The sequence below is a fragment of the Anolis sagrei genome, chromosome 6 (genome assembly GCF_037176765.1).
Source record: "Anolis sagrei isolate rAnoSag1 chromosome 6, rAnoSag1.mat, whole genome shotgun sequence".
NCBI classification, from domain to species: Eukaryota; Metazoa; Chordata; class Lepidosauria; order Squamata; family Dactyloidae; genus Anolis; species Anolis sagrei.
Genome location: NC_090026.1, coordinates 11,045,685 through 11,066,236, shown reverse-complemented (window position 1 = coordinate 11,066,236; position 20,552 = coordinate 11,045,685). Strand labels below are relative to the sequence as shown.

Here is a 20,552-nt window from a genome sequence, read left to right as displayed (position 1 = left end):
CTATCTGTTCTGAATTGCCTACTATTTATTTATTTATATCTCTAGCATCTCTTCTTTTCTAAGCTAACAGCCCCAAACATTGTAACTAATCTTTACAGGAGGATTGTTTCCACTGTTTGATGATTTTGACTGTGGTTTTGTACATTTTTTCCCAACTGCACAGTATCTACTTCTAGGTTCTGTGACTGGAACTTTGCACAGTATTCCAGATGTAGTTGCACCATCAGTTGTCTCAGGGCAGTATGATATGGACATTATTTTATTTTCTGTTCTTTTTCTAACTATGTCCAATAAAGTATTTTGCCTTTTTTGATCAATCCAGAGGTCAAAGCAAGAACTCCTTTGCTTTTAGTTCATTTTACCTGGGCGAAGAACAATGGTCTTACCTTTTTTGAGGCGATACTGGTTTTTGCTATTGATCACAAGAGAACCTTCTCTGAACTCAATTCCCATGGCAAACCTAGGAAAAAAAACAGTAGGGAAAACACTTCAGTTCTCTACTGCTCACAAGTCTATAAACTTGGAAGAAGGATGGCTCTAATCTCTGTGGGAGAACATTTCTTTACCCCAAGTTTTTTGTGATTTTGCTCAATAGCTCTGGCTTCTGCTTCTTCACCATATCCATGATAGCAGCATACACCTCACACAGCTTCACACCTAATTATGAGGAAAAAGGAGTCAGAAAGGAAAGGAATGGGATCTGTCTTGCTGGAGCTACTTCAGGGCCCCATCTGCACTGTCAAATAATGTGGTTTGAATTGCACTATATGGTTGGTGTAGACCAGGCATGAGCAAATTTTGGCCCTCCAAGTGTTTTGGAATTCAACTCTCACAGTTGTGCGAGTTGAAATCCAAAACACCTGGAGGGACAAAGTTTGCCCATGCCTAGTGTAGATTCATACAATGCAGACTGCATTGCATTGAACTGGATCATATGAATCTAAGGTTTTTCCTGACATTAAGTCTAAGTGTGTTTGACTCTGGGGTGTGGTGCTCATCTCCATTTCTAAGCTGAAGAGCTGGCATTGTCCATAGACTTCTCCAAGGTCATGAGGCCGGCATGACTGCATGGAGCACTGTTACCTTCCTGCCAAAGCAGTATCTATTGATCTACTCACATCTGCACGTTTTCAAACTGCTAGGTTGGCAGAAGCTGGGGCTAACAGTGGGAGCTCACCCCACTCCCCGGATTCAAACCACCAACCTTTCAGTCAACAAGTTCAGCAGCTCAGCAGTTTAGTCCGCTGCGCCACCAGGGGGCAAATCTACACTGAATGAATCTGCAATGCCATATAATTCAGTCCAATCTGCATTATAATGACAGTACAGATGGGGCCAACATTTGCTTTGCTTGTATTTCTCACAGAAGTGAAGTGCCCGTGGCACAAGTGTGGGGAAATCCAGCTTAAGAGTAAAATTCAATTTCAGGGCGATTCGCAAGCCCCCCTGGGGAATGTCAAACCCAAAAGAGTGAGGCCAAAACTGCCAGCATATTTTAAAGAAGTTACTACAAGTAATGAAGTTGCAAGAGACATACCGAGCTTTCAGAATGGGGAAATACTATACAAAAGATGATGGTGTGGGAAAACGCTATATAGGGAGACCCAGAATGCTCAATTGGATTTTCAAGGAGGGCCGGATTTGGCCCCCGGGCATAAGATTCCCCATATCGCTGCATTAGTCACTATGCCCATGCACTGGTCACCTACCAGGTCGCAGTTCTTTGAGCATCTCATCCTGCAGCTGCAGCAGGAAGGTGTAGTTGTCCTGCGTGTCCTGAGGTGGGTCCACCATGAGGGTGCGGACGAGGTTGGAGCAGTAGGATTTGTAGCGGATCCCCATGGCGCAAGTGACGGTTCCAAAGTGTACATAGGACTTCTCACTGGGGATGGAGTTAAGAAGGTGGGGGTGTCTATGGGTTCATGGTTGGCCCACTGGCAAAGATACAACCAACTAAAGAAGCAAGTAACCGAGGCAGCATTTTGCCCTCAAAAAACTCATCTCAAAAAGCCCCCTCTGTATCTTATTCTGAGTCTCCTGGACGAGGGATAACAGTGTCATAGATGAAACAGAACTGTATGAACCTTAGTTATTTGCCATTCTATCCATTTGATGCTGTTATGCATCTTCAAGTTCTTTTTATATTATGGTGATCCTATGGCAATCATAGAATCAATGAATCATTGATTCTATGATTTACATTTGCATATTTTCGAACTGCTAGGTTGGCAGAAGCTGGGCCTAACAGCGGGAGCTCACCCCGCTCCTCATGGGCCATCAAGTCCAATCACCTTTCAAGATGCAGGAAAATCGCATTCAAAGTACCCCCAATAGATGGCCATCCATCCTCTGTTTCAAAGTCTCCAAAGAAGGCTCCTCTACCACACTCAGGTGCAGGGAGTTCCATTGCTGAACAGCTCTCACAGTCAGGAAGTTCTTCCTAATGTTCAGGTGGAATCTCTTTCCTGTAGTTTGAAGTCATTGTTGTGCATCCTAATGCTCAGGGTAACAGCGAACAAGCCTGCTCTCTCGTCCCTATGACTTCCTCTCACATCTTGACATATGGCCCCCATCATGTCTTGTCTCTACCTTCTCTTCTGCAAGTAAAACATGCCCAGCTCTTTAAGCTGCTCCTCATAGGGCTTGTTCTCCAGACCCTTGATCATTTTAGTTGCCTTTCTCTGGACACATTCCAGCTTGTCAACATCTCTCTTCAATCCTATCACAACGTTTACCTGGCAAGACCTGTTTGGGTAGTGAGTGCTCTTGCCCTTCTCTAAGGCTGAGAGAGTGTGACTTGCCTGAGGTCACCCAGTGGGTTTTCATGGCTGAGAAGGAGTTTGAACTCTGTTCTAAACACTCATAGTTTAGCTCTTAAAACACTCTATTTCTCTATTAGGTATGAAAAGATTTTGGCCTGTATGACCAGAAATTGGAAAACATCTCACCTACACTGTGTTTTGTTACAAATCAGTACATTTTAGCTGTAACAGCAATCAATTACATTACATACTCCTTAAGAGGATGATCTCTTTGTTGATACAAATTACCGCAAGAGAAACAAATCCCACATGAATTTGCTTACCTGACAACACTAAACTTGAGATTGTAATGTCCCCCACTCTGGATAATGGGAGGGTAGCACATCTCAACAGTGGAGGGGTCGGCTCCAGACAGGTATTTCTTTTCTTCAATGGCTTTCTCCACTGACTCTGCCAGCTTACTATGCCGTACTTTCTGCCAAAGAGCACAGAGATTCAATGGTCAAAAGAAACCATGAGATATGGCTGAGTAGGTAACAATAGAACAATTGTCTTCAATGTTACTCAAGGAAAATGGCAGAGAATACTCATTATGCTTTGTCGCATATTTTGAATCAAGAAAAACCAACACAAAGGACTCTGATGTGCCCCAATTCTTCTGCTGAACTGAGGAGTTGCACAAAAACTTTCCCCTCTGAGCTACAATTTCAGTCCAATAATCGTTTCCTTCCTCACCTCATCAGCATCAACTATCTCCATAACTCGGTCCTTCAAAAACTTGGTGAAGACCTCTGAAGTGATGGCAGCCGCTTTGCGCATCATGGCAATCTCCCCATCTTCCTTCACAGCGATGGTGTAGGCCACCACAGCACTGATATCCACCTACAACAGAGCGAGAAGAACAAATGGATTTCAACAACAAACTTCTACGGAGAGAAGCATACTGGATTTTCAGAATAAGGAAGGAATACCCACATGGTCTGAATGAACTAAATTTGTACAACTGTTACACATAATCTCTGGACCTCAATCAATTATACTATACATCCCTACTTGAATACATGGAGAGCATCCACAGCGCCATCAGGTGGTTGCTGTTCACAACACTTGCTCCTATGCTCTAACTGAGCTTCTCCTTTTTACCTGAAGTAGTTCTTTTCCCTTTTAATAGAGGGAACCCACAGACCTCTTCCATACTCACAGCCAGAACTCAACATAGAGCAGAGTATCATGTGAGTACCCTCCTAATTTGTAAAACACTTTAATATTTTTACAAAATAATCATTTTTAACATAGTAATTTTCAAACACTCATAGCCACATTTTGTTCCTTTGATTTAAATACCACTGAGCCAAAAACCTGTATCTCCCAAGGAGAACAAATTCTCAAGTGTATAACTTCGTAAGTAATTTAAATGTGTTGTAACGCATGGTGTTTAATGGATATGTTCAACAAATATTGTTGAAATAACAAGTGTGAAGACGTAGCATAGTATATGATATTTAATATGTATGTAACTGTAGCAAAATACTGATTAATACATTAATTTCAGTCCACCAGAAGAAGACCTGAAGTAAGGCCGAAACCGGTCGTGGGCAGCTGATCTATAACCTACCCAACATAAGAAGATACGACATTGATATTATTCTAAAGAGACTGTACCAAAATTTACACAATATTGGGTTGTTGTACTCTGAGGATCCTCACTACCTCTGAGAATGCTTGCCATAGATGCAGGCGAAACGTCAGGAGAAAAATTGCCTCCAGAACATGGCCATATAGGCCAGAAAAACCTACAACAACCCAGTGATTCCGCCATGAAAGCCTTTGACAATACATTACACAATATTGTTTGACATAAATGTGAAATTGAACAGTTCAACATGTCTATATAACTGCTTGCTGAATTCTATTATTGTTTACTTTATGTATAAGTGGTATTTTTGTTGTATGTACATATTCAGGAACCCATTAATGTTATATGGTCTTCATCCTTGCCAGCCCACACCCAAACCTTGAACTGATTCTCCTCACTTTCTCAAAGCCTTCCTTGCTGAGAGCGTCATTCCAGCTATTCATGAACTCCCCAGGGAACTTGTCCTTGCTGAAGACCCCAATGCGCTTGCCATTCTTGCTGCTTTTCAGTGCTTCAATCATCTTGTCAAAATTTCCTTTGTTGCTCTCGTTCTAGAACAAAAAGGGAAAGGAGGGATTTCCTCATGTGCCTACATGTATCCATCTGAAAAGTTATTTAAATAAACTTTCACAGCTCCTCACTCACCTTCTCCCGTACAAGCAATGTGATTGCTGGCACCCCATTGGCGCTCTCATTGCTCTTGCTGTTTGCAATCTGCTTCAGGAATTCCACCTTCTTCTTGCTGGCCATGAAGAAGATCTTGTCCTCACAGAAAACCATGATTGTGTCGGTGAGTTCGTAGCCAAATAGCCATGTCTGCAAGGCAGGAATGGGAGTATAAAGCACCAAGGGACTCCTTTCATTAAACTACCCCATTGCTTTCTATATGAAAGCATTATTTGAGGTGAGAAGAGATACTCTTTGCTCTCACTTACTTGCAAGGCAGTGGACTTGGCATAGACAGTCTCTTCGTCCACTCCCACTGAGACCACAATGGCATCAATGGTGGCGTATTCATCTTCTCCTTTCTGCCAGAGAACAAAGCAACACAGAGAATGTCAAATGTATTGTTATGCTTAAAAAAATCCCTAAACCAAGATATCTTATTATTACCCATCAGTAGATGTCACCTTGGGGCAACTAATTTCATCCACATATATAAGGTTTCCCACCTTCATGTACACCAGAACAAAAACAAAGAAAGGAAGGAAGGTGTGATTGACAAGTGCTAAACCTTTCTTATGACAACGAAGTCCTTTCCAGAAGCTGAGAGTAAAGCTTTGCTGGTCTATTATTTTCTCTGACGTCTCCCCTAACAATCACCTTTAGACAAACATTATGCCATTGCCCAGTACTTTTCATTTCAATATCCATCCTTGATGACAAGGTTCTTCAAAAGTGGGGAAAATTTATTTATTTTTATTTATTTCCACATTTCTACCCTGTCCTTCTCAACCCCCAAAGGGGGACTCAGGGCAGCTTACAACAGGCAGCAATTTGATGCTGACAACATACAAAATACATTGCAACAGCATTATTCAATAGATAAAACACTGATTAAAATACATTAAAACATTATTATTCGTCAAATAGCCAGATCCAGATCTAAATTAAATATATCTTGTAGCGGTTTCCCATAATCTGGTGCATGTAGATGAAATGGACTGCATTTATCTTATCTTATAGCCAGTCTGGCTAAGAATCATAAAAGTTGTGGCCCAATACACCTAGAGGCACCAGTTCAAGAAGGCTGTCATATCACCGAAAACTGGACTGAGAAGTTTTATACCTGCGTACGCTGAACACATGAAGGTTGTGAGTAAACCAAATGTTATTTTTATCAAAGTCTACTTCATTTTTGTCTCTTGAGGGCATGATATAAAACAAATTGTAACTACTGAACTTGTTGACTGAAAGGTTGGTGGTTTGAATCCGGGGAGCGGGGTGAGCTCCCACTGTTAGCACCAGCTTCTGCCTACCTAGCAGTTCAAAAATATGCAAATGTGAGTAGATCAATAGGTACTACTTTGGCAGGAAGGTAACGGCACTCCATGCAGTCATGCTGGCTCCATATTGACATTGGAGGTGTCTACGGACAACACCAGCTCTTCAGTTTAGAAACAGAAATGTGCACCACCCTCAAAGTTGGACACGACTAGACTTAATGTCAAGGGGAAACCTTTACTACATATATTTTGGTCACTGAAAAACACTTCTGAAGTACTGATGTTTTTACGCACTGGCAAAATCTCTGTTTTCCTAACAGATCAGCGATAACAGGTTATGCAACTGAAAACCATTGTCTACCATAATTATATCTGGTTGTATACCACAAGAGAAGATTTTGCTCTAAAGGGTTTTTGGCTCTTCTCTGAAAGGTCATGCTTTTCGGAAAGTTATGATCTCCAAAAGGTGTTTTTCCAAAGTATTATAAATGCTATTTTCTAAAAAAGCTGTCACACTGGAGGACTCTTTTTGCTTCTCTTCAGTCCAGTCATGGGCCAACTTGGGCCCTTCAAGTGCTTTAGCGTTCAATTCCCACAATTCCTAACAGCTTACTGCCTGAAAATAATAGTAAATTATTGAAAGGTGAATACAGGTTACAGTCTGTGTTGGACAGGGTTACACGCCCCCTGAAATCACAGGTTCGCAGCTTGGGAGTTCTCCTGGATTCATCACTGATCCTGGAACCCAAGGTCTTGACGGTAGCCGGGGGAGCTTTTGCACAATTAAAACTTGTGCGGCAGCTGCGCCCATACCTTGAGAAGCTAGACTTGGCCACAGTGGTACAAGCTCTTGTTACATCTAGAATAGACTACTGCAATGCATTCCACGTGGGGCTGCCTTTGAAGACTGTTTGGAAGTTTTGAGTGGCCCAATGGGTGACAGCCAGATTGCTAAAAGGAGCACCACACAGGGAACAATCAACCTTTGTTATGCCAGCTCCACTGGCTGCCGGTCTGCTATGGAGAACAATTCATAGTGGTGGCTCTAGCCTTTAAAGTCCTAAACGTTTCCAGCCCAGCTTATCTGTCAGAATGTATCTCCCCCTATGAACTAGCCTGGATGCTAAAATCTTCTGGGGAGGCCCTACTCTCGAAGCCTCCCCCTTCCCCAGCACGACTGGTGGGGATGAGAGACAGGGCCTTCTCAGTGGTCGCCCCTCAACTATGGAACACCCACAATGCAATATTCAAAAATGAAGTTAAGACAAACAAATCAGATTGGACCATTACTGCAGGTTTAGATACTATGGTTTTAATTAGTTATTTAAATGTATTTATTTATATGGTTTATTATAATTTCAACGATCAATGTGTTGTATATTTATTTGATTTTATGTTGCCATGTGGCACTGAATCATTGCCAAATTGGAAGCCGCTCTATGGGGTAGAGATTGAGCAGGGTAAAAAATGCAGTAAATAATCTATTTAAATAAAAATATAATGTTCATTTGTGGGATTAACATAACACAAAAACCTCTGGGCGAATTGATACCAAATTTGGACACAATATACCTTTCAGGGCAACGAATGACCACCACTCATAAAAATACTGAAAAACACAGCAGAAGGGACTTAAAAGCCAAAAAAGCAAAAAGACACTACAGCGCATGTACAAAAACAACTCTCCCTGGCAAACAAAACACACAATAGCATATTCACGTTCTCTTCCAGACTACAGCTCCCATCATCCCCTAGACCAGGCCCTTTAGGAGAGGAGGATGATCCAAATGCACTGCTTTCAAGCTTTCTTCTCTTTGGATTTCTTTGAGAGCATCTCAATCCCTGCGTATTTCCAATTTCCTTTTCCTTGACTGCAACTCCCAGCAATCCTCCAGATAGATAAGATAGATAGATTAGATAGATAGGTAAATAGATCGATCAGGGGGACAGCTGGGAGTTGCAGTCCAAAAATAGGTAGAGAAGGGAGAAAGGAGAGTAAGAAAAGGGAAAGAAAAATGGGGGGAAGGAAGGGAAGAGGAGGAGAAGGAAGAAAGGAAAGAGGGAGGGAAGGTTGGCCACAGCAACGTGTGGCAGGTACAGGTAGTCTATATCTATATAAATACAAATGTAATGTTCGTTTGTGGGATTATCATAACTCAAAAACCACTGGATGAATTGACACCAAATTTGGACACAAGACACCCATCAGGCCAATGAGTGACCATCATTCAAAAAAATGATTTTGTCATTTGGGAGTTGTAGTTGCTGAGATTTATAGTTCACCTACAAACAAGGGGCATTCTGAACCCAACCAACAATGGAATCGAACCAAACTTGGCACACAGGACTCCCTTGACCAACAGAAAATTCTGGAAGGGTTTGGTGGGCATTGACCTTGAGTTTGGGAGTTGTAGTTCACCCACATCCAGAGAGCACTGTGGACCCAAACAATGATGGATCTGGACCAAATTTGGCACGAATACTACATATGCCCGAATATGAACACAGATGGAATTTGGGGGAAGTAGACCTTGACATTAGGGAGTTGTAGTTACTGGGATTTATAGTTTCCCTACAATCAAACCCCACCAACAACAGAATTGGGCCAAACTTCCCAAACAGAACCCCCATGACCAACAGAAAATACGATATTTTCTGGTGTTCTTTTGTGACCCTTCTGACACCCCCTCCCAACCCCCAGATTGAAAAATGTTGCCTTAAGGCCATTCGGTCCAACTCCCTTCACCAGGTCAAGAAAACATAATCAAAGCCCTCCTGACAAAGAGCCATCCAGCTATAGATATAGATTATATATGATTCACACACACAAATATGTTAGGACAGATATAATAAATTTGAAAGGCGCCCCTAAAGAAGGACAATTATATGTTGCATGTTCCAGAGTAGGCAAACCACACAATCTCTACATCAACACTGACAAAGAAACAACAAGAAGTACTGTTTACCCACCAGCATCAAAAAATTACATATATTAGAAACCAACACTTTCGCATTACTTTATTTTCCAGATCACCAGACTGGGCCACAGCAACGCATGGCAGGGGACGGCTAGTCTAAATAAATAAAAATGTAATGTTCGTTTGTGGGATTAACATAACTCAAAAACCACTAGACGAATTGATTCCAAATTTGGACACAACACACCTTTCAGGGCAATGATTGACCATCACTCATAAAAACACAGAAAAACACTGCAGAAGAAACTTGAAAAGCAAAAAAACTCCCCAAAAATTACATTACAGTGCATGCGTAAAACTATATATATATATACACACACACACACGCAAACATGTATACACAAATATATACACACACAAAACACATATAAGCAGACTGGGCCACAGCAACGCTTGGCAGGGGACGACTAGTATATCTATCTGTATAAATAAAAATGTAATGTTCGTTTGTGGGATTAACATAACTCAAAAACCACTGGACGAATTTATATCAAATTTGGACACAAGACACCTAACAACCCAATGTATGTCCTTCACTCAAAAAAATGATTTTGTCATTTAGGAGTTGTAGTTGCTGGGATTTATAGTTCACCTACAATCAAAGAGCATTCTGAACCCCAGCAACGATGGTATTGAACCAAACCTGGCACACAGTTCTCCCATGACCAATACTGGAAGGGTTTGGTGGGCAGTGTCCTTTGGTTTTGGAGTTGTAGTTCACTTACATCCAGAGATCACTGAGGACTCAAACAATGATGGATCTGGACCAAACTCTACACGAATACTCAATATGCCCAAATGTGAACACTGGTGGAGTTTGGGGGAAATAGAATCTTGAAATTTGGGAGTTGTAGTTGCTGGGATTTATAGTTCACCTACAATCACAGCAACCTGTGGCAGGGGACGGCTAGTTAATAATAATAATAATAATAATAATAATAATCTTGTTGTGCGGAAACAAATATTCCAAAATCCTCCAACAACCCCTCCCCCATCCCTTAAACAGTTATCTCAGGTCAAGAAAACCCAGACGATTTCGTTACTTAGTTACTTGGCGATTTCGTTACTTAGTTACTTAGCAATTTCGTTACTTAGGTAGTAGGTTTGGTGACTTGCCCTCAACCCCAGCTAACATGGAGGGCTGGCTGAATGCTTTCCAGGGGAGAAGCATTCTGAAGTGGCGACACGAGGTGGAGGGAGGAAGTGAGGAAAGGCCCAGGCCTGGAAGGTAGCTAGGCCTCTCTCCTCGCCCTCGGAGCCCTCACCTGCCAGTTGCTGTAGAGCCGCTTGATGCGACGGTAGTAGGCCTCGCGGTCCAGACTCAGCGCCATGGAAGCGGCGGCAGAAGCGGCAGCGGCGGCGACTCCTCCCCTCCTCAGCTGCCTCCGTCGCTGCGCCGCCGCAAACCCCGCCTCCGCCCTTGATTGGTTGGATCGCTAGTCCGTTCACACCTCTCCGCCATCCTTTTCCACTTCATTGGTCGACTTCTCCGTCTGTTAAACAACGCCCGCCTCCTTCCTCCTCGATTTGATAGGGCTCTGAGTCCCGCCTTACGCAAGCCCCGCCTCCTACCCCCATTTTTATTGGTTGGTTTGTGAGTCCGTTCGTTCTCAAGCCCAACCCTCAGGAGCCAGCTCATTTCTTAATTGGTTGTTTCGTCCATCCATCCGTTTCACAAGTCCCGCCTCCAGCCGACACCACGCTTCTTGATTGGTTAATCCGACCGTCCGTTCGTTTTTTCTCTCTCTTTTCCTCTCACGCTGCCAAAACCTCGGAAGTGAAAGTCTCCCTCCACCAACCGTATCTCCTCCCTCCCCCTCCACTTGGCTACGTCACTTTCTCGCGACTTTTTCCATTTCCTGTTCTTTAATTATCCCTCTCCCTATTAAAACAAATAAATATTTTTTTAAAAAAAATTAAAATAATTTTAATTAATAATTTTAATTAATATTATTAAAATAAATAATAAAATTCTTAAAATGAGACGACTTTTTTTCCAGTTTTGTTGTTTAATTATCCCTCTCCCTATTAAAAAATATTAAATATTAAAAATATTTATTTAAAAAAATAAAATAATTTTAATATTCTTAAAATATTAATATTATTAAAAATAGATAATAAAATTCTTAAAATGAGACGACTTTTTCCATTTCCCGTTGTTTAATTATCCCTCTCCCTATTAAAAATATTTAAATATACACTTTTTAAAATATTAAAATAATTTTAATTAATAATTTTAATTAATATTATAAAAATAAATAATAAAATTCTTAAAATGAGACAACTTTTTCCATTTTCTGGAAAAATAGGGAGAGGGATAATTATATATATATATCTATATATATATATAATTAAAATATTAATATTATTAAAAATAAATAATAAATTCTTAAAATGAGACTTTTTTCCATTTCCTGTTGTTTAATTATCCCTCTTCCTATTAAAAATATTTAATATATATATATTAAAATTAAAATATCTTTATATTTTTAAAATATTAATATTATTAAAAATAAAAAATAATATTAATAAAATTAGACGACTTTTTCCATTTCATATTTTTATATTATAAAATATTAATATTATTAAAAATAAATAAAATTCTTAAAATGAGAGGACTTTTTCCATTTCCTGTTGCTTAATTATCCCTCTCCCTATTAAAAAATTATATATATATATATATATATATAAATTAAAATATTTTTATATTATTAAAATATTAATATTATTAAAAATAAATGATAAAATTCTTAAAATGAGATAACTTTTTTCCATTTCCTGTTGCTTAATTATCCCTCTCCCTATTAAAGACGTTTAATATGTTTTAAAAAATAAAATAATTTTAATATTATTAAAATATTAATATTATTAAAAATGAATAATAAAATTATTAAAATGAGACGATTTTTTCCATTTTCTCTTGCTTAATTATCCCTCTCCCTATTAAAAATATTTTAATATTTTTAAAAAAAATAAAATAATTTTTATATTATTAAAATATTAATATTATTAAAAATAAATAATAAAATTCTTAAATTGAGACTAAAATTCTTCAACTGAGACGAATTTGGGAGAATAGTTAACAAACGTCGTAGATATTTTAAAATAATGTTTATGCAATATGTGTTATTACTGCTGAATAATAATAATAAACCTTATAACCACCTTTATTTTGTTCCTTACTCCCTTATTTTTTGAAAGCGGTAACTGCGCATGCGTCACTCCTTCGACCTCCCCCCCCGCTCTATTTTTCCCCTTCCCGCCAGATGGGCACGTGACTATTTCACTCGCCTCCCTCTTAAAGCCGACTGCGCATGCGTGCTATGGAAAGGCCACCCATGATGTCCTCCTGTCATTTACAGAGAGTTAAAAGGCTAAAGCATGTGGACAATTTTATCAGAAACGAAGAAACCATGAAAATGAACAAAATCTGGCTTTGTTGTTGTTGTTCATTCGTTCAGTCGTCTCCGACTCTTCGTGACCTCGTGGACCAGCCCACGCCAGAGCTCCCTGTCGGCCGTCACCACCCCCAGCTCCTTCAAGGTCAGTCCAGTCACTTCAAGGATGCCATCCATCCATCTTGCCCTAGGTCGGCCCCTCTTCCTTTTGCCTTCCACTTTCCCCAGCATAATTGTCTTCTCTAGGCTTTGCTGTCTCCTCATGATGTGGCCAAAGTACTTCAACTTTGTCTCTAGTATCCTTCCTTCCAGTGAGCAGCCGGGCTTTATTTCCTGGAGGATGGACTGGTTGGATCTTCTCGCAGTCCAAGGCACTCTCAGCACTTTCCTCCAGCACCACAGCTCAAAAGCATCGATCTTCCTTCGCTCAGCCTTCCCTAAGGTCCAGCTCTCACATCCGTAGGTTACTACAGGGAATACCATGGCTTGGACTAGGCGGATCTTTGTTGCCAGTCTGATGTCTCTACTCTTTACTATTTTATCGAGACTGGACATTGCTCTCCTCCCAAGAAGTAAGCGTCTTCTGATTTCCTGGCCACAGTCTGCATCTGCGGTAATCTTTGCGCCTAGAAATACAAAGTCTGTCACGGCCTCCACATTTTCTCCCTCTATTTTCCAGTTGTCAATCATTCTTGTTGCCATAATCTTGGTTTTTTTGACGTTCAGCTGCAACCCGGCTTTTGCGCTTTCTTCTTTCACCTTGATTAGAAGGCTCCTCAGCTCCTCCTCGCTTTCGGTCATCAGATCATCAAATCTGGCTACCAGTATTTAAAAACTCTAAAATCAGGACAGTAAATAAAGAACAACACTGAAAAACAAGGGAACTCCAGACAATAAACAATCAGGGACAGCTAATCACCTCTTAACAAAGGATTCCCCCAGGCAGTAGGAAGTCACATCTTGAAACAGCTAGGCCTTTAAATGCTAATCAAGGTGGCCAATTGAAACATTCGCACTTGCCTCCAACAGACAAGAGTTCTTTCTCCCAACTTCCAGCGCTAGTTTGCCTTCCCACCAAAATCCCCCTTCCTTTTTTTGTTTATGTTTTGTTTGCTTGTCCATTTAGATACCGGGAATGGACAAAACTGGAATGAATGGACAAAACTAATGTATAGGAATTGGTATTTTGATTTTGCATTCCCTACCCCCACCCTAAAGATGTATACAGATCATAATAGTAACTCTCAATATAATATCCTGGATCACTCCAACATTTGTAAATGTGCGTGTAAGCTGGAAAGGGAACGGCATGCGCAGAGTGCAACTTTTGCACCGTCAGCTTCACCAAGTGACCCTGGGCTTTTGCAGTTTCAGTTTAATTATGTTGCTTCTTTGCAGCTACAGCCTTGCAAACTCAATAGGGGACACAAATGTTCTAAATTGACATTTATATCATTTATTACCTAAACATTTATTTTTATAAATCAAGCACATGCATTCTTTCTAAGGCATTATGAATGCAGCTTGCATGACCTAATGTTATGGAATTCTGAGTGTTGTAGTTTTCAAGGTCTTTAGGATTCTCTCTTCCAAACAAAAAGAATATGGCATACTTCTGGTCACAAGCATTTTGGACTGAATCATAGAATCAAAGAGTTGGAAGAGACCTCATGGGCCATCCAGTCCAACCCCATTTTGCCAAGAAGCAGGAATATTGCATTCAAATCACCCCTGACAGATGGCCATCCAGCCTCTGTTTAAAAGCTTCCAAAGAAGGAGCCTCCACCACATTCCGGGGCAGAGAGTTCCACTGCTGAACGGCTCTCACAGTCAGGAAGTTCTTCCTCATGTTCAGATGGAATCTCCTCTCTTGTAGTTTGAAGCCGTTGTTCCGCGTCCTAGTCTCCAGGGAAGCCGAAAACAAGCTTGCTCCCTCCTCCTGTGGCTTCCTCTCACATATTTATACATGGCTATCATATCCCCTCTCAGCCTTCTCTTCTTCAGGCTAAACATGCCCAGCTCCTTAAGCCTCTCCTCATAGGGCTTGTTCTCCAGACCCTTGATCATTTAATCGCCCTCCTCTGGACACATTCCAGCTTGTCAATATCTCTCTTGAATTCATCTAGATCTAGACACTGTGCTCCTATTGATGCAGGCCAAAATCCCATTGGCTTTTTTTTGCTGCCACATCACATTGTTGGCTCATGTTTAACTTGTTGTCCACGAGGACTCCAAGATCTTTCTCACACGTACTGGAGTCCTGAAGGACTGTCATCTCAGGCTACTTCTACACTACCATTTCATCCAGATTATCAAAGCAGATAATCCATATTATCTGCTTTAAACTGGATTATATGAGTCTATATTGTCATATAATCCAGTTCAAAGCAAGTTTATTGACAGTGTAGACGGGGCCTCAGAAGTACATGGTCTCTTCCTTCCATTTCCAGTCTCACACAGGAAGGAAAGAAAACACATTGAGACATGTCCCAATTTTTAGGAATATTCTTATGCAATTGATACAATAGCACAGAGCTTTGCTTACAATGTATTCTCAAAGGCTTTCATGGCTGGAATCACTGGGTTGCTGTGAGTTTTCCCAGGCTGTATGGCCATATTCTAGAAGCATTCTCTCCTGAAGTTTCGCCTGCATCTATGGCAAGAATCCTCAGAGGTTGTGAGGCCTGTTGGAAAGTAGGAATGCTTACAATGTTTTATATTTATACATTTGACTGTTGTTTGATTTTGTATTGTAGTTTTCACATGTCAGAAGCCCTTTTAGGAGAAAAGCAGCATATGAATAAAGATGTATTATTATTATTATTATTGACAAAAAAGCAACAGTATGTCACAGCAAATGAGATCTATATGCTGGATTTCGTATCACAAAATCACAAGTCGAACACTTCCCAAGCGTCTAGGACTGTGTGATGTATTTTCGAATGATGCACGCAGATCCAAGTAAGGTGGCCTTTTGCAGTTGACAGATTGTGATTTTGTCAATGTTTATTGGTTCATTATTATTACTATTATTATTCCAAACTGTGTGCCAGGACACACTAGTGCAGGGGTCAGCATATGAAGGCCTGCGGGCTGGGTGCAGCTAAGGTCATTAATCTGTTCCCCAGTGTAAACTTTAGGATTAGGGTCATTCTAAGTCTGAAATGACTTGAAGGCACACAGCAATTCTAATTAACTTGATTCTCTCATCAGCCAAAAGCAGGCTATTGCTATTCATTTTACTTATTGTATTGTGCTTTCATGGGTGTTTGCACTATAAAAAAGATATGCGCAGTGTGCACAGGAATTTGCTCATGTTTTTTCTTTCCAAACTATAGTCCTGCCCCTGAGCAGTCTGAGGGAGCGTGAACCAGCCCTTGGCTTTGAAAGTTTGAGGACCTCTGACCTAGTGTATTGCCTGTAGTCCACAGGTGTGTTGCTTGAAAAATGCTTCCCCCACAAACAAAGGCTGCCTGGCATTCAGTCCAAGTCCCTTCTGCCAGGCAGGAAGACACAGTCAACAGACACCCATCCAGTCTCTGTTCAAAAACCTCTAGGGAAGGAAACTCTACTGGAAGAGACACCCCAAAGGACATCTAGTCCAACCGACTTCTGCCAGGCTGGAAGATACAGTCCCTCTGGGCAGCCATCCAGCCTCGGGTTAAAAACCTCCAGAGAGGTTTAATTTCTACACAAGTAGAGTGCTGATGCTGTTCAAGTGAAAGTATTGTTAGAAGTTTTATAATTTGCACAGTTTGTTAATTGAGTTGCAGTAAGGTAAAAGTAGAGGCTTCCCCTCAACATTGAGTCTAGTCAAGTCTTACTCTAGGGCAGGGGTCCCCAAACTAAGGCCCGGGGAACAGATACGGCCCTCCAAGGTCAGTTACCCGGCCCTCACTCAGGGTCAACCTAAGTCTGAAACGACTTGAAAGCACACAACAATCCTATCTCATCAGCCCGTGTTATCTATAGACACCTCCTAGGTCACATGGCCAGCATGACTGCATAGGGTAGTTTACCTTCACATTGAGGCAGTACCTATTGATGTACTCACATTTGCACGTTTTCGAATTGCTAGGTTGGCAGAAGCTAGGGCTGACAGCGGGTGCTCACCCAGTCCCGCGGATTTGAACTGCCAGCCTTCCGGTCAGCAAGTTCAGCAGTTTAATCCACTGTACCACCATGGCCCTGAGTTGCAATAATTACCAGCAAAATCACTAAGTTTCTAATTAAGAAAATCTGTTGACAATGATGTTTGTGAGGAACCACCTGGAGTGGCCATAGAGGAAACTGCAAAATAATTGACTGCAATATAAAAGAAGTGTAAAGGATTTTTTCCCAAATATTGTGTATGTGTGTATCTATGAGGCTTATCCGGAAAGTAAGGTTACAAGGTACATAGCTCTCTCAGGGAATTTTCTCAGGGGAAGTTGTTATCACTGCCGTGTAGCGGGAAGCCAGCGGAAGTGAACGAGCAGCGCCAGTCGTCAGTAGCCCATCGACTGGTGTTGTGGTGAAAGTTACGAGATGCACGTCCTCATTCCGTTTCTCTCCAAGTACAAAGATTGTGGTGTAATACACTACCTAAATGCTAAGGGCATGAACACTGCTGTGATTCATCGCAAAATTGTTTGCTTATGGAGAGGACGTAATGTCAAGACAGCATGTGACAAAATGGGTATGGAATATATTGTGAGACCATGAAGAAACTTCTCAGAGCCATCCAAAACAAACATTGTGGGATGCTGATGGCGAGAATCTGTCTCCTTCATGACAATGTACGTCCATACACCGCTCATACAACACAATGAGTTGTTGACTTCATTTGGTTGGGATGTTTTAAGCCACCCCTTTCATAGCCCTGATCTTGCAACCAGCGACTATAATCTGTTCACAAAATGTAAGGAATACCTTGATGGAAAATACTTTTCCGGTGACAATGAGGTGAAAATCCAAGTGAAGTGGCTGAAAAAGGCGAAGGGAAACTTCTATGACACAATGTATTGTCGAAGGCCTTCATGGCCAGAATCACTGGGTTGTTGTAGGTTTTTTCGGGCTATATGGCCATGGTCTAGAGGCATTTTCTTCTGACGTTTCGCCTGCAACTATGGCAAGCATCCTCAGAGGTAGTGAGGTCTGTTGGAAGTAGGAAAAAGGGTTTATATATCTGTGTAATGACCAGGGTGGGGCAAAGGACTCTTGTCTGCTGGAGCTAGGTGTGAATGTTGCAACTGACCACCTTGATTAGCATTTGATTGACTGGCAGTGCCTGGAGCAATCTTTTGTTGAAATATGATTAGATGTCCTTGTTTGTTTCCTCTCTGTTGTTGTGCTGTTCTATTTTTAGAGTTTTTTAATACCGGTAGCCAGATTTTGTTCATTTTCATCGTTTCCTCCTTTCTGTTGAAATTGTGCCAAAATTGTCCACATGCTTGTGGATTTCAATGGCTTCTCTGTGTTGTCTGACATGGGGGTTGTGAGAGTGGTCCAGTATTTCTGTGTTCTCAAATAATATGCTGTGTCCAGGTTGGTTCAATAGGTGCTCTGCTATGGCTGACTTCTCTGGTTGAAGTAGTCTGCAGTGCCTTTCATGTCCCTTGATTCGTGTTTGGGCAATGCTGCGTTTGGTGGTCCCTATGTAGAGTTGTCCACAGCTGCATGGTATACGGTAGACCCCTGCAGAAGTGAGAGGATCCCACTTGTCCTTTGCTGAGCATCAAAAACCCATCCCATGGATGACAAAATGTATCGAACTGAAAGGTAATTACGTGAAAAAATAATGTAATCCCTATGCTATAATCCATGTAAGTTTTATTAAAATATATTCACTCTTTAGGTTTTTAAAAAATATTGTAACCTTATTTTCCGGATAATCCTCGTATGAAACTAAACTTGGTAGTAAAACTAAAGTATCATGTTGCAAAAGGGTTCGAGTCTAAATACGTGTCACCAACATGAAAAGTTCGTAAAGCTCTGCAATAGCATGAAAGAGTAGGTTTTGGAGATTTTTTTTTTGTCCATTTGGTTCTTTTTATTAAAAAAAGAAAAGAAAAAAAGGGAGAATCCAGCTACAGGAAACTCTATCTTCTCTTCCCTCACAGCCCCCCGGCCACCCCGAAACCCACCCTCTTTGTGACCTGACTTCCCCTCATAATTCATTCCCACAGCTTCGGCCATATTACACAAGACATATTACATATTTATAAATATAAACCCCACCCACACAGAGACAGGGGGACGGAGGGAAAGGAAAGGAGTTTGCCCCCCCCCCCTGCACTTATGTTACAGCACGTGAACCTGGGGAGGGAGGGAAAGAGAGCAGGGTGGTGGGGGCAGGTGCGGGGAGGGAAAAAAGAGAGGCGCTGCTACCTATACCCAGATCGTCTTGGCTAGACAGGATCCCTTGGTGTGGGTTTCTGCTGTGGTTTTACCGTCCCAAGGAGATCAAGACTTGCAAGGACAGTTCCCAATTGATACCAAGTGCCAGAAGGAGAGGCCAAACTCACTGACCTCACCAACAGCCATGTGTTTTTAAAAAACATAAGAGAAGCCACACATAAGAGCACCCTTCTAGGAGGACAGTTGCCCAGCCGCCTGTTGCTGGGTGGGTAAGGGCTCCATTCCACCCTCCCTGTGAGCCACGTGGAACAAGGGGAACTCAACTGGCGCGTGCCCCAAGCAGACACAGAGTCTCTGGACTGCCAAATCCAACATCAAAGGGGGCGGCTAGTCCCAGCCAAGCTGGCCTTGCATCACGCCCATCCGTCTGTTCCCAAGTGAGGCGCAAAAAGCTCAGTCGTCTCCCTCTTCGTCCCCCTCGTCGCTGGAGTCAGAATTGGCTGGCATCATCGGGTCATCGTCTAGCAAGGAGAAGTCCCGTTCCGAGCTGGCATAGCCTTGAGACAAGTCATCCATCTCGTCTTCGTCGTCATCGTCGTCGACAGGCTGAACGTGGCTCAGGTGCAAGGGGGCCGTGACGTAGCCGGCGTGGCCGAGCGCAGGGTGGAGCAGGGCACCGGAGGAGGATGCAGCGGCAGCAGTGGCGGCAGCAGTAGAAAAGGGCATGTACTGCAAGGGAGAGGCATGAGCTGGGCCGGCTTGGAAGTGGGCATGGTGCAAGGAGAGGGGCCCGGCAGCTCCTAATTGGACCCGGCCAGCTCCCATCAGAGCCATCATGTTGGAGAACTCCATGGGGGCCTGGCGGCCTCGTTTCTGGGCATTCTCAGCCCCTACTGGTCCCGGAAGAAGGCGGTTCATTGTGGGATCTGGCAGAAAACCCTAGGAAAAGAATGAGAACAGTTGGGATACATAGAAAAGAAGCTTTCCGTAAGGATCACAGTGTATCCTTACGGACAGTGTGAGTGACCTTCAGAAAGCTACTGAAATCCTGGCTCTGGGACATAGCATTCCCAGAATAATTGGTTGAGTTCAGCAATAATCTAATAACTACTGACCACACTGGCGGATTGGGATGAACGTGATTTTATCTTGGCGACTTCGCTTATATGTATTTATTTTGTTTGTACTTTAACTTATTATGATTCTATTATGTTTTTAGTTGTATTTGTGTATTGATTTTCTGTTGTTAGCTGGTCTGAGTCCCTCTATGGAGGTAGAGAAGATCGGGGTATAAAAGTTTTAAATAAATAAATAAATCTAATTTCCTCTGTTTTTGCTCTCATTCTGATTGGTTTTTAAAAATGGATACTTTTCTACTGCAAGCTTTTTGAATCTGACTTCTTCTTGCACTTTAGTATGGAGAGTATGTGCTGTGTGCTTTGAGATCTCTCTCTGTTTGTGTGTCAGGAGAGATGGAGTGATTGGTGTTTTTC

At 41.8% G+C, this 20,552-nt stretch overlaps 2 protein-coding genes across 8 annotated transcripts in view; both read right to left on the bottom strand.

Annotated features, from left to right (window-relative positions):
* SUPT16H (SPT16 homolog, facilitates chromatin remodeling subunit) overlaps nt 1-10,723 on the bottom strand; it is a 30,635-nt gene extending 19,912 nt beyond the window's left edge. Inside the window, exons 1-9 of the mRNA XM_060780074.2 lie at nt 10,588-10,723; nt 5,334-5,426; nt 5,044-5,214; nt 4,797-4,949; nt 3,498-3,644; nt 3,086-3,237; nt 1,710-1,882; nt 567-657; nt 387-460 (exon numbers count right to left, since the gene is read on the bottom strand). Of these exons, the coding sequence (XP_060636057.2) occupies nt 387-460; nt 567-657; nt 1,710-1,882; nt 3,086-3,237; nt 3,498-3,644; nt 4,797-4,949; nt 5,044-5,214; nt 5,334-5,426; nt 10,588-10,653 (1,120 nt within the window). The 5' untranslated portion in view covers nt 10,654-10,723. The remainder of the gene's footprint in view (nt 1-386; nt 461-566; nt 658-1,709; nt 1,883-3,085; nt 3,238-3,497; nt 3,645-4,796; nt 4,950-5,043; nt 5,215-5,333; nt 5,427-10,587) is intronic.
* A 7,990-nt stretch (nt 10,724-18,713) lies between these two features.
* Nucleotides 18,714-20,552, bottom strand: part of CHD8 (chromodomain helicase DNA binding protein 8) — a 67,398-nt gene continuing 65,559 nt past the window's right edge. For 6 of the 7 annotated variants that reach the window (XM_060780067.2, XM_060780068.2, XM_060780069.2 and 3 more), the window contains one exon: nt 18,715-19,998. In XM_060780067.2, coding sequence (XP_060636050.2) covers nt 19,513-19,998 — 486 coding nt within the window. In that variant the 3' untranslated portion in view covers nt 18,715-19,512. Of the gene's footprint in view, nt 19,999-20,552 lie in introns of all 7 variants that reach the window. The other variant, XM_067469768.1, reaches the window with a different exon arrangement.